Below are 13,522 nucleotides of genomic sequence, written 5' to 3' on the forward strand. Positions count from 1 at the left end.
TGGGTTGTGCAAGGGTTGTTTAATCCTCACATAAGCCAGTCTCTGGGTTCAAATGTCATGACAAATGCCCAAGTGGGGGTTGTAGATTCAATATGGCGCCCGGATACACCGTGGGTTAAATCATCCACAGTGGGCTGTCGTGTCATGTGAACTGACCCCCCTGCCTCAAGAGGCACATTCAACCCTCCTTCAAGCAGCTCACAGAAATGCCATTCAGCACTGTCGCTCTCCCTGCACTCTGCATGCCTCCTCCAGGGCTTACATCTCTCGGAAAATGTATTTTTAGAGAAAGCTTCACATGCAGGGGAATGTGTTTGCCCTGATCAGGGACTCTGAGGTTTCTTTCGCCTTTCCTTGGCCATGCTGGATTTTTCAGTAAAATCCATAGCAGGCAGTTATACAGAATGCGCATAAGGCTGCTTTCCCTCGGGGTGTGATGGACTACAACTCCTTTCGTCCCAAGCCAGGATGGCTGAGGATAATGGGAGTTGTAGTCCATTACATATGGCGCACGCCAGGATGGGGAAGGCCAGTGCTCTGGTCCTTCCTGGCCAGGATCAGCATCCACACAAAAAGAAACGGGGCGAAGGTGTGTTTCAGGAAGGGAACAGCTGTGAAGCAAGATGGCTGTAAGAGGTGGGGGGGCTGCCTGAATTGTTGCGCTGCAGTTCCCGGGCGACGGTGTCGTTGCTTTGAACTAGCTAGAACAGGAGATGCAAGAGAAGGCAGGGAGGGACAAGCGATGTGGTTCCCTGCGGTTACAGAGAATGTGAGCTTCTCCCAGGTCTCCGGAACGTAGGCTTTACCTACCTGTTGCGACCCAGAACCCGGCCGTGTAGATCCCCCGCAGTGGTGGTCCTGGCCGGTGTTCTTCCATGCTGCGTCCCTCAGAGTGTGGGACACCCTTCTCACTTGCGGCCCAGCTTGGCCTGCCGTAGCCTCGGTCTCCACAGCAACCACAAAGGGACAGAACTCACAACGGGGTGGCAATTCTAGAATGCGGGGGCAAAGGGAAATCCATCTTGGAGGCCTTTGGCTTCTTAGGGGAAGATCCGGTGATGGGGGTTAGGACCCAGAACGCTCGGCAATTTAGCAAGGGAAGGAAGTTGTGATTGAGCTTGGAGCCAGGATTCCTGTGTGCTGTCTAATTCATGAAAGGGATTGGGCTCAGAGTTCTCTGGGAGAAGGTGGAAGCTGGAATAGGATGGCCTGGTCAGTAAGAAGTAGAAGGCAGAGCTCCTGTCCGGTTAGGGGAGGGGTGGACAGAACCTGTTAAAGACTCCAGCTCCCATCAGCCCCAGTGATCAGTGATTATGGGAGCTGTAGTCCGTAAACATCTGGAGGGCCAAAAGTGTGCCCCACTTCCTGAGTTATAGGAAGAAGGGTAGACTTCCCAAGATGCTGCCCTCCAGATGTTATGGACCTTACCTACACCAAGCAGGATATTGCGGTATGAAAGCAGTATATAAAAGGCAGGAGCCATACTACTGCTTTATAATGGTATTAAAGTACACTGACAACTGTTGGGGCCCATTGACACATACCATAGACCACTTTCATACTGCTATATCCTGCTTGGTGTGGCTCCTGCCTTTTATATTCCGCTTTCATAGTGCAATAACTTGCTTGGGGTAGATGAGGCCTTGGTCTTCCAACTCTGATTAGCCCAGTCAGTATGGTTTCCTGTTAGGAACTCTGGGAGTTGTAGTCTAAAGCACCTGATGGACACCAGCTTGTGGGAAGACCGTAGTAACAAAGGCTTCCCTATTTTGCACCCAGAAACCCTCAAATTCTGCCCCAGGGGAGTGCCTGGAATAAATGGAGGCAATGCACTTCTGCTTATATTGTAAAATTCTGCTTCCAAGATGGGGCAGTAAGAGGAGCAACTGGAGAAGCAAAGGGAAAGCATGGATTCCATGCCCAGTCTCTCTGGGGTTTCAGCGGACGTGCTCATGCCTTCTCAAGTTTTTGCTTGCCATCCACCAGGCCTAGAAACCAGATCTAGATATATTACACACACACACACACACACACACACAGTCAGAGGAAGGACAAGACATTCAGCCTGCTGATTCTGCAACTCTACAGCTGTGTCTGCAGCAGGCATTACTGGAATCAGTTCACTGGCTTGCTCCAATTTCTCTTCTGCAGGGTCCAGACCTCTGCTCGAAGGATGGAGGCGCAGCAGGAATTCTCCTCTGCTGCTCTTTGTCAGCAGGCCTGTTTCACAGCTGTGGTCAAGTGGGGATAGAGGGGGTGGCAGCTGGAACATCTCAGGTGCCTTCTTCTCTGCTCTTGTCAGGTAGGACGTAGAGGCGTTTGTGAATAGGAAGAGTTGGAGGCAAGTCTCAGGAAAAGGGGCTGGCAGAAGCATCGCATGAGAGCATTCACTGCAGTTGTTCTATTCTTTGTCCACTGGAGGCAGAGGTGAAGCGTATGCTTAACACAAGGTGAGGGCTAAACATCTCCAACTGGTGGGCCTGGCTTCTGAGCCTAGATTTATTGGGCCTTACTCTGTTCTGGAGAACTCTGAGTTCTGCTCCCAGTCTCCTCTCTTAAGTCCATTCAAATTTCTCCCTAGAGGACGGATTCCAAGAATTGTTGGATCATCTATTGCAGGAGTGGCCAACTTGTGACCCTCCCGATATTTTGGCCTACAACTCCCATAATCCCTCACCATTGCGTATGCTGGCTAGGACTGATGGGGATTGTAGGCCAAAACACCTGAAGGGCCATAAGTTGCCCAGTCCTGTTCTACTGGGATCTAGGTCCTCTACTCCCCCAGCCTCTTGATCTCTCACCCACATCAAGGACTGGGCTGGCTTCCATCACAGCTGATGTTTTATCTATATCTGAATTTGGGATAACATCATGATACCAGGACTGACAGCATTTAGCTAGCTCTTGCTGCTTAGAAGCATCAGAAGAACATAAGAAAAACCCTGCTGGATCAGACCAAGGCTTCATCTAGTCCAGCAGTCTGTCCTCACCAACCAGCAGCTCACAAAAAATGCACAAGCAGGACATGAGAGCAACAGCACCCTCCCACCCATGTTCCCCAGCAACTGGTGTGCTGAGGCATCCTGCCTCCAATACCGGAGGCAGCATATAGCCATTTGGACAAATAGCCATTGACAGCCTTCTCCTTTAGGAATTTGTCTAAACCCTCTTTAAAGCCAAATTGGTGGCCATGACTACATCTTGTGGTAGCGAATTCCATGGAAGAGGTACTTCCTTTTATCGGTCCTGAATCTCCTACTAATCAGCATGATGGCATGAGCCTGAGTTCTAGTATTAAGAAAGAGATAGATATAGAGAGATGCTGTAATGTGGCCAAGAGCTTACAACTGAATTCTGTAAAATTCCCTGCATGCAGAAAAACCAGCGTCTCAGGGAGAAGGCCCAAACCCTTCTCTCTGAAGTCTGGTTTTCTGTATTGAGGAAATATTCGACACAAAGCCTTCAGTCGTGTGACTCCTAACCTACAGTCTGCAGTAGCACACCCCCGCCTCCAAACTAGGCCATGGCGTTCCTCAGAAATCAGGAAGATACTGTCGGCGCCCCGCTTCCTGCAAATCCCTTCACTTGCAGCTGGTAACTTGGCACCTGCCTGAAGTGCTACAAATGATTTTGTTTGGCCCAGAGCCACCTGCCCTACCGCTCTGCTTATGTCACTTGAGCATCGATTCTTGTTTGGGACTTGGGTACAGCTAGGCTGGATACACAGACTTACTTTAAGCAAACATAGGGTAGATTGTTTGGGCTGGAGCTTTTGCGGCATGATCCTTAGCCTGTGCAGTTCTCCAAGCTTCCTGTGTACAACGAGGGATTGTATTAGCCTTTTCTACTGCCCCATCGGCCTGTGACATTCCCCTGAAAGGCTCTCACAATCCTACATTATCTCCAGTGTCATTTAGGCAATCGATGCTCAGAGGCTTCAGCTCTCTCTTCCGCTAAGATAGGACACAGCCTTGTTTGATCTTAAAATGACAGTGCAGATGTTTTGAGAGGGACAAACCTAGAGTGATTTGGAAGCCAGGACCAGTTCCACCTTTCATCCCACCCCATCACCATCCCATACCAGGGATGGTGAATCTGCCAGGTTTGCTTTCTCCTGCAACCACATTCTAAAGTTTTCTCTCCCCAGTATGAAGAACTTCGCAGATTGTTGTACGTTCTTATAAAAAATGAACGGAAACAAGATTCTCAACCACACTAGCCAAATTCGATAGGTACAGCTATTCCCAGCATAGCCATGTTGTACCTGCCGGCCACATAGCTATCAAAGATGACGAACCAGTCAGGAAACACACACACACACACACACACACACACACACGGCAACCCAGTTAAGCATTATACGGAGATTCAAATCCGGACTTTGGAGAACTCAGTGCTCAAAGGCCTGGATAGACAAATCTGTCAGTTTTCCCCACATTTGTTTTTTTTTTATTTTTAAAAACCCTCACGTTCTTTTTGTTCTGAATATGGAGAATTTTGTGATTTTTTTAAAAAAAATCTTATCAAAACCAGATGGAAACAAAATGCCCACCCATCCCTAGCGCACAATACCTTGATCTCCGAAAGTCCCACAAATGCCCCTACTGATCGTGGGTCTTTTTTCTTCCAGTTTTATTGATGTCACGGTTTTAGCAGCAGCTTCAAGTTCCAAACCTATTGCAAAGAGAGAACACCTTCCGGCCCCCCTCCCCTCCCCCACTAACATTGGGGGGGGGGTTTGTACCCAAGCAATGGGGGGAGGTATATGGCTTTTCCAAAAAAAAGGTGGGGACAGAGGTTTAGGAAGCAGGGCTGTTTCGTTTTTCCTGTTTTTGTTTCTCTCTCTCCCCACTGCCCGCCCCTTTCATTTCACACCCTTGTTTTAAAAAAACAAAACAAAACCCCAAACCAACCATAAACAGGACAGAACCTCAAAGACAGAGACAAAAGTGACAAATGGACGTGCGTTGGGAGGAGGGTAAGGGGGAGAAGTCGACATTCCAAACGAATGTAAATAGGGAAAGAGTGACACAAGCGGGACTTAAATTGGACAGAACTAGGACATCAAAGTTTTCTGACTGGGCCCTCTCCCAGCTTCAATCTGGGAGCCGCTCCCCTGCCCAAATTGGCTGGAGGGCAACCATGCAAACCACAGAGGAACCAAAATTAACGAGGCTTGGGGAAGGAGGGGAAGAGATACACTGTTACCCCCGTACACTTTTACACACACACGCACACACACACAATAGTCCGGAGTTGACTGCCTACGTTGGGCGTTCCGACAGACGCAAATCCGGCTTAAACAAGGTGGGAAACTGGGCCCTAACTTTGTCCATTGTGGAGCCGTTTCATGATCCCCCTCCCAATTTGCTTCAAGAAGCCCCGCGGCCGTTCTCAATGGTGGAGGGGGATGCAGCAGGATGTGACGGCCAGGTAGCCCACCACCTGCAGCCCTCTCTCGCCACTTCCAAAGTTCTCCTCTGCCCACACCTCCTCTGGCCAGGGGGTCAAGGGCGGGAAGGTCCCCCGTCCCCCCGTCTCCTCTTCCTCTCGAGTTGGTGGTTCATGCAGATTGGGGCAAAAGGTCCTGCGTGCATGCTGGCAAAATGGAGGAGCCCCACACTGGACCAGGCAGCAGAAGGAACGTTCTGGATCCCCGCCCATGCCAAGACGTCCATTGCGATGAGAGTCGAAGAAGGACACCCTGGAACGTTTCCTCAACAAAAGGATCCAACAGTCAGTTGGTTGTAAATTCATGGCTGGGAAAAGGACTAAAACCCATACATGATATGGGATGAGAGGGATGGGTGGCACAGGGCTCCAAACAATGCCCCCCCCCGTTTCACGCTCCCCCACCCCCGTAAGGGCTCTGTGGCTTTTAACAGTCCTGAAAGAACAGTCACCGCCCCCTCAGGGACATAATAATGAGACCACTGTTGAACATTTTCCCGTGGCACAGCTGCTTAAAGCCACAGAACCTCAGAACAAAAAAGAAATCTCCAAACTGACCCTTTTTCCGTAACAGAGATCCCCCAAAACATGCACGTCGCGAAAGGTCACCCCACCCCCTTATGCTGGAGGTGGGGGAAACCTTTCCACTCTTGATGCCCGGTATACACACACGTCCCTCCCCGCATGAGAAATGCTCCTTAGTGGCTGCCTTTATGGCTTTAGGGGAAAAGAATGCAACAGGCAGCAACTTCCTGGGGGAGATGGAGATTGAGGAAGGGCAGGCTCTTGCCCCCCCCACCCTCAGGCGCCCCCTGCTGGTAGTTCCTCTGGGGTGGGTCAGAGGAAACAAACAGTCCAGAAAGTTCTGAGAGCACATCGCTGGAACCCTGAAAGAAGAAGGAAAAGAGGCATCAGCGACTCCTTCTCTCCCCTCCAGTACCAGTTTGTGTGTTAAAACCAGGGCCTGATTGTACCAGAATTGTGGGGTTCTTGGACCACAACAGCTGCAAGATTTAGTCATCATATTTAATCCATGTATGATCCATACACAGCCATCCTTAGAATTATTTTGATACTATGGCCCTGTTCCGACAACGCTCTAAACCATGATGGTTAAGCGTTTTGAGCTAAACATTATGGCTTAGTGTTTCGTGTGAACCATGACTTAGTGCATTGTGTGAACCATTCCTAACCACCATTTCTAACCATGGTGGCTACATAACCGTGATTTAAACTCGGTCACTAACCCCTTGCTGCAAAAGGGTTAGATGCCTAACCATGGCTTAGCGTGTTCTCAGAACAGGCCCATCGATTTTATCACATACATAGTATATAGTGTATCTAAAGTTGATAAGTCAGCTGGCCTGTTTCTAGTTCAGTCGTTAAAAACTCAAATTATTTCTGGTCATGAAGGGTTGGATCCAGGATCTGCCTTCCAAAAGAGAAAGTGGCTCGCGGAGGGCCCCTCTACCCAATTTTGGGGGATCCTCCCCACCCCACGCGCCACAGCTTGCCCCATCCAGCAGGGCCGCCTAACTTTCTGTGGAGCCTTTTCAGGGGGCTACACGGGCTGTCGTGGAAAGGAGTGGGCAGGGAAGTCCACGTTCATCAGCACTTGATCCGGTGTAAATCCTTCCACCCCAACAGTCACAGGGCTTAGGTCAGTTATTATTGGAGGTGTGTAGAAGAGACAAAGATTGGGGAAGGGGTCTTCCTAGAATGCAGCTTTTGAGATAGGCTTGAACAGGGAAGTGGTATGACTGCATTAGCGGTAGAAAACGCCCAAGTTGAGAACATTTTATTTTAGTTCAGGAACTTTATTTTAATCAAAGACCTTCCTTAACTAAATAAGAACTTCCTTAAGTTACTCTCATCAACTATCTTGCTCTATCCACAGTCGCAATAGATCAGCCTTCCTCAACCTGGGGCGCTCCAGATGTGTTGGACTGCATCTCCCAGAATGCTCCAGCCTGGGGCATTCTGGGAGTTGTAGTCCAACACATCTGGAGCGCCCCAGGTTGAGGAAGGCTGCAATAGATGAAGGGAGATGTTTTGAAGGGTCGCTTAAGCAGGACAATGGTGAGCATGATCATGAAAAACCCACATGGGGGGGATCTTTGCGTGAGCCAAACTGGCAGGGCGCCCTAATAGTTTAGTCCCCACCGATTTATTTATTTATTTATTTTAAACTAGAAATCGACCTATTTTGAAAAGGGTAATTTATAGAGAATAGATTTAACAAATGAGACAATCTATGGCCTGGTTTTCACATAGCGACAAACTGGTTTAATTAACCATTGTTTGTTAAATTGTAGGTTGTCATTATGCGCAAATCTAGCACTATGAAGTGAATCCATGGTTTGTTGTTGGGTTGTGAAATGTGGGTTGTTTAAACCATGGGTTGTCTTTACGTACAAATCCAGAATCATGGGTTATTCATGGGTTGTTTGGCTAGGTTACATCAGCAGCAAGCAACAGGGGTAAAAGATCCTGCCTCTTTACATGCCAGTACTGCAGTGATGCAAAGGAATTTGAGATACAGGGAGGGAGCAGGCAAAGGAGGAAGGAAATAAACAAGACAGGGACTGAGAAAACAAACTATTTTGTTTGATCATCTGCAGACAACCCCTTGGGTAGGGCAACAAACCATGGTTTAAATAAACTGGGTTAGCATTATGTGCGAACCAGGCTTGCGTTTTGGGATTTCTTTGTTTTTAAAAAGATCACAGAATCATAGAATAGCAGAGTTGGAAGGGTCCCACAAGGCCATCGAGTCCAACCCCCTGCTCAATGCAGGAATCCACCCTAAAGCATCCCTGACAGATAGTTGTCCAGCTGCCTCTTGAAGGCCTCTAGTGTGGGAGAGCCCACAACCTCCCTAGGTAACTGGTTCCATTGTCATACTGCTCTAACAATCAGGAAGTTTTTCCTGATGTCCAGCTGGAATCTGGCTTCCTTTAACTTGAGCCCGTTATTCCGTGTCCTGCACTCTGGGAGGATCGAGAAGAGATCCTGGCCCTCCTCTGTGTGACAACCTTTTAAGTATTTGAAGAGTGCTATCCTGTCTCCCCTCAATTTTCTCTTCTACAGGCTAAACAGGCCCAGTTCTTTCAGTCTCTCTTCATAGGGCTTTGTTTTCCAGACCCCTGATCATCCTGGTTGCCCTCCTCTGAACACGCTCCAGCTTGTCTGCGTCCTTCTTGAATTGTGGAGCCCAGACGCAAGTGTGGCAAACCATTGTGCCTAGTGGAGCAGTTCAGCCACTTGTCCCAGTCCAGCTGCAGTCCTGTTTGCTTGGAGTGCAGAAATAGACCACAGCCCACAGGGGCAACTATAAGAGGGCTGAAAAGGAAGGGAGCTATAAAGGAACTGAATATGCCTCCCTCAGGTGGTCAGAGGGGGAATTACAAACATTACTGGGGTCAGGGGAGGGGATGCCACAAGCTGAGTAGTCAGTGGAACCATCAGGGAAGGACTTTGGGGCAGAGGTTTGGGGCCCCACTCAGCAGAATGAACAGGAGAACCTCCAGACACAGCACGGCTGACTTACCACACTGAAATTCGTCATTTACGTGGCCATCTAAAGCAGGGGGTGGGTAGTTTATGGCCTTCCAGATGTTCTGGCTATGACCACCCATCATCTCTCACCGCTGGCTAGAGCTGATGAGAGCTGTAGGCCAGAACATCTGGAGGACTGCAAGTTGCCCATCCTTAATCTGAAGAGAGAGCACCCTAAGACTGCAAATCCAGGGTCTAAAATTTCCTAGCTTGCGCCATGGGGAGCAGTGGGGATCGAAACCAGGCAACAATTGCCGAACTGCTGCATGTTGCGTGAAACCTGAGACTTGTGTCTGTATCTGTCACCCTGTTCCCATCTGCCAAAGGCACTCACAGTCCCTGGCGGCGAAGGGCTGGCGGCGGTCGCCTTAGTCCGAATGAACGCTTTCTACTACGATGCTGGGTTTGTCCCGCGCTGGAGGATTCTTGTTGATGTAGCTGTTCAAAGTCTTCTCCTGAAGAACGGGAAGAGAAGAAGTGAGGAAAAGTTCAGAGGGACAAACAGGACGCTCCCAGAATCCCTAGCTGCTCCCAGAACACCTGGAGGTCCAGACCCATTGAGCGCTCTTTGAAGAGAAGGGCCCTCACATCTTAGCAGTCTAACCACTGGGCCCAACGCCCTTGCCAAGGTCTAACTCCTGGGCCCAACTCCCTGCCTTCTCAGTTCTACATCAGGTTCTAGTCTACTAAAGGTGCAATCCGATGCACGTTTAGACAGAAAAAAGTCCTACATCTCCCAGCTGGGCATTGTAGGACTTTTTTTCTGTCTAAATATGCATCACCCAGACTTTCAGCCCCTCATTTCCCTAAACCGCTCACAGAGAATGTAGGATTCTGGCTTTCCCACCTTTCGTTTCAGATATTTGCACTGTTGAGCCTTACCGCATTCCTCAAAAGCTGAGATTTCTGCTCGGAAGGCAGAGCGGAGTTCCTGCAGCTTTATTGCGCTTTTGAGGCGCTCAGATGGCGTCAGCCACAGGCTGCTTTCAGGCAGTAGCTGCATCATCACTCAGAAGAGAGCTAGACCCCAAAAAGGGACACGATTTCTGCTTGCTGTTATGTAACACAGCAGACTACAGATTGGGATCCAGATTTAGTCATACTTAGGCATACTGAAATCAGTTGGGACTTGTAACTAAAGACCTGTTGATTTCCATGGGTTTTCTCTCCGGACTAAACTACACACTATGTTAAATAAGTAGCGTGCAGCCAATCTCCTCATTTTCTTTACCTGAATGTAAGGGCCTGATCTGGATTGAGACCACCTTGCAAACCTTGGGGAGGTTTAAACCTTTCGACCCAGTCGTATCCCCCCTCCCCGTTGTGGGTGTGTGGGTGTGGCTGAGTGGGAAGGTTAAAACCTCTTCTACCCTTGTATAGTGGTCCTGATCTGGATTTGACTACACTGAGATCCAACCATATTGGGTTTTGGCTCTGGATAAGACAATTTGAAACAAAAGGTCCCTAGCTGAAGCGCCAGAGTGCTCTCAGGTTGTTCCTGCAACACACTGCTCACCTCCACCAGCTGGTGCCAGTGTTCGATGGGTTTGCGTGGATTTGCCAGCATCTCAGCCCAGTGGTCCCGCCCAGGTCCGTCGGCATCGCTGCCCACTCGGCACATCCCAATGACTTCGTTGTGGCCAATGCTGCAGACAGGGAGAACGGTTCACTGCCGAGTTCCCACAGAGGAAGGGGCCTGGCGGGGCAGGGGGTGGACGGACTTGGGGGGTGGGAAACCTCAGTGCTGAACTTCAGCCTCAAGAATAAATAATTGCCCGGAGACACAGATTTGTGGGATCTCCATGATTTATTCACACTGCCATCTTTGGGACTGGGAGGGACAAAGCTGAATGCGGGAAGATGAACCACATGGTTTTTACTGCTTACAAATGACCCTCCACCCCACCCCCATGGCATTAGACAGCAAGGCGGCTGATTTGGGGTGCCATGAATGGGCAGCTGGTGGTTCATTCTTTCATTGATTATCTTGGGCCTCATCTACACCATGCAGGATATTGCAGTATGAAAGCGGTACATAAAAGGCAGGAGCCACACCAAGCAGGATATAGTGCTATGGAAGCCGTCTATGGTATGTGTCAATGGGCCCCAACAGTTGTCAGTGCACTTCAGTACCGCTATAAAGCAGTAGTGTGGCTCCTGCCTTTTACATACAAGCACTTTCATACTGCTTTCATAGTGGAATACCCTGCTTGGTGTAGACGAGGCTTTGGTGTTTTTACTGCCAAAGGTGCAGGGAGAAGTGCTTGTGGGATTTTCTGCCTCAGCAAGCCTATATACACCACTTGCTGGGGAACATGGGTGGGAGGCTGCTGTTGCACCATGTCCTGCTTTGTTAGTCCCTGGCCGACAGCCGGTTGGCCACTGCGTGAACAGAGTGCTGGACTAGATGGGCCCTTGGTCTGATCCAGCGTGGCCCTTCTGATAGTCTTAGGTGCCAAAATATGGGGGATGGGAAGGTTACAACAGCTGGGATTGTTTAGCTTAGGAAAAAGGAGGCTAAGAGGAGACCTGATAGAGGTGTACAGAATTATGCATGGTGTGCAGAAAGTGAAGAGGGAGACATTTCTCTCTCTCTCTCTCAAAATACTAGAACTCAGTGGGGGTCATCCCATGAAGCTGATTGGTGGGAGATTCAGGACAGATGGAGGGAAGGACTTCTTCACACAGCGCAGAGTTAAACAACGGAATTTGCTACCAGAAGATGTAGTGATGGCTACCGGTTTGGATGGTTTTAAAAGGGGGTTGGGTAAATTCCTGGAGGAGAAGGCTGTCAGTGCTTACCAGTCCTGATGTCTATGTATTACCGACAGCAGCAGAGGCAGTAAGACTATGCACACAAATGGCTGGGGAACATGGGTGGGAAGGTGCTGTTGTACCGTTTCGTGCTTATGGGTTCCTGGTAGGTAGCTGGTTGGGCCACTATGTGAACAGAGAGCTGGACTAGATGGACCCTTTGTCTGATCCAGTAGGGCTCTTATGTTCTAATAATTTGACCATCCCTGGATACTATGTACCTTGATTCATGATGGTGGTGGTGGTAGGGAGCCTGCTTGGCCTCAGGCAGCAAAGTGTCCTGGGCCATCCCAACTTCCCAGCCCTTCCCAGAAAAGCAGGAATATCTGACTCCCAACCTTCCTCTAAGTTCCACTACCATTTCCAAGAAGTCGGGGATCCACCCTCTAGTCTCTGTGCCCCATATCTTGCCATTCACTTGACCAGGGTGTTGACCCTCAGGCCTGTGGGCTAAACCTGGCCTGCTAGGGGTCCCAATCCAGCCCTCCAGCTGGCCACGCCTCTTCCATTGGCCCCACCCCCTTTCCCCTGACCACCAATTGTTGGCTGCTTTCCCACAGACCTTTCCCCATTCTGAAAGTTGAACTGCCTCTCCGAAGGCTCTGTTACTGGCAGTGAGAGCTTTAAGCTACAATGGGCTGGTGTTCGGGCCCTGTGCCTTTGGCCCTGCCCATCCCTGGGACGCGGCCTCTGAGAGCTTCTCCAGGATGGAATTTGGCCCTCGGGCTGAAAGAGGTTCAACACTCCTGCACAACCCCCCATTCCTCCCAGGAACGTCTTGGTTCCTGCCTCCATTCTGCCTTCAAGGTCCTGATTCCCAGTGTCTTCTGTGCCAAAGGCTACATATCCCTCATGGAGGAGCTACGGCTGGAATCCAGAAGACCTCTTTCACTGGCCATATCATCAACGAAAGGCCTTCTCTGAAATGGCAGAACCTTCTCTGCAGAATGGAGGAAGGAGGATTGGATACATCTCCTGCCCCGAAGAGGCTGAAGGAGCCGTTCCTAGGCAACCCCACTCTCCATTCCTTGCCCGCAGGCGTTTGCGCGCCACGCCTCTCACCAATCGTAATCCATGACCGCCAAGGTGATGCTGACGTGCTCCATGCTGTCCTGGGGGATGTCAAAGACGAGGGCCTCGTTGTAACTGGGGTTGAGCGTGTTCTTCTTGATGGACGTCTTGCGCTTCTTCAACCGCCTCCCTTCGCACATGAGGGATGCCTTGACGTAGGGATCTGGAGGGGGGCAGATGTGGGGTGGGGGAGAGAGAGAAACAGCCAGCCAGATTGGTAGAGGGAAAGCCGCTCAAACCAACCCCTTGCCCAGTTCTACTCTATGCCTCTCTTCCACATTCATTTATTCATTCATCGGGCTCAATCCAGATCTGCGCTAGATCAACTGCACTGATGGAAATGGACTTCCCTGCTCCCTCCGATCCAGGCATTTACCCTCCACTTATGCAATTACAATCACATGAGGGGCCCTAGCCGGTGCCGCTATCATTCATTAGAAAGGAAGGGCTGAGGGGAAAAGGGGGGGGGGGGTTTGCTGCCAGTGGAGGCTGGTGGCTCTGACGTCAGGAGGGCTGCGAATCTGCTCTGGGTTTCAGTCAGAACGCTAAAGGAGATATCCAAGATACTGAACCCTAGCCCCAAAATAGCTTCAGCACCCTATTTTGGAATATGGAGCCCTCCTTCCCC

At 50.0% G+C, this 13,522-nt stretch overlaps 1 protein-coding gene across 1 annotated transcript in view; it reads right to left on the reverse strand.

Annotated features, from left to right (window-relative positions):
• Positions 1-6,122: 6,122 nt before the first annotated feature.
• The window catches only part of SYT3 (synaptotagmin 3), a 32,088-nt gene continuing 24,688 nt past the window's right edge, over positions 6,123-13,522 (reverse strand). Inside the window, exons 6-9 of the mRNA XM_063138098.1 lie at positions 12,886-13,057; positions 10,526-10,655; positions 9,344-9,464; positions 6,123-6,338 (exon numbers count right to left, since the gene is read on the reverse strand). Coding sequence (XP_062994168.1) covers positions 9,378-9,464; positions 10,526-10,655; positions 12,886-13,057 — 389 coding nt within the window. The 3' untranslated portion in view covers positions 6,123-6,338; positions 9,344-9,377. The remainder of the gene's footprint in view (positions 6,339-9,343; positions 9,465-10,525; positions 10,656-12,885; positions 13,058-13,522) is intronic.

The sequence above is a fragment of the Elgaria multicarinata genome, chromosome 11 (genome assembly GCF_023053635.1).
Source record: "Elgaria multicarinata webbii isolate HBS135686 ecotype San Diego chromosome 11, rElgMul1.1.pri, whole genome shotgun sequence".
Classification (NCBI taxonomy): domain Eukaryota; kingdom Metazoa; phylum Chordata; class Lepidosauria; order Squamata; family Anguidae; genus Elgaria; species Elgaria multicarinata.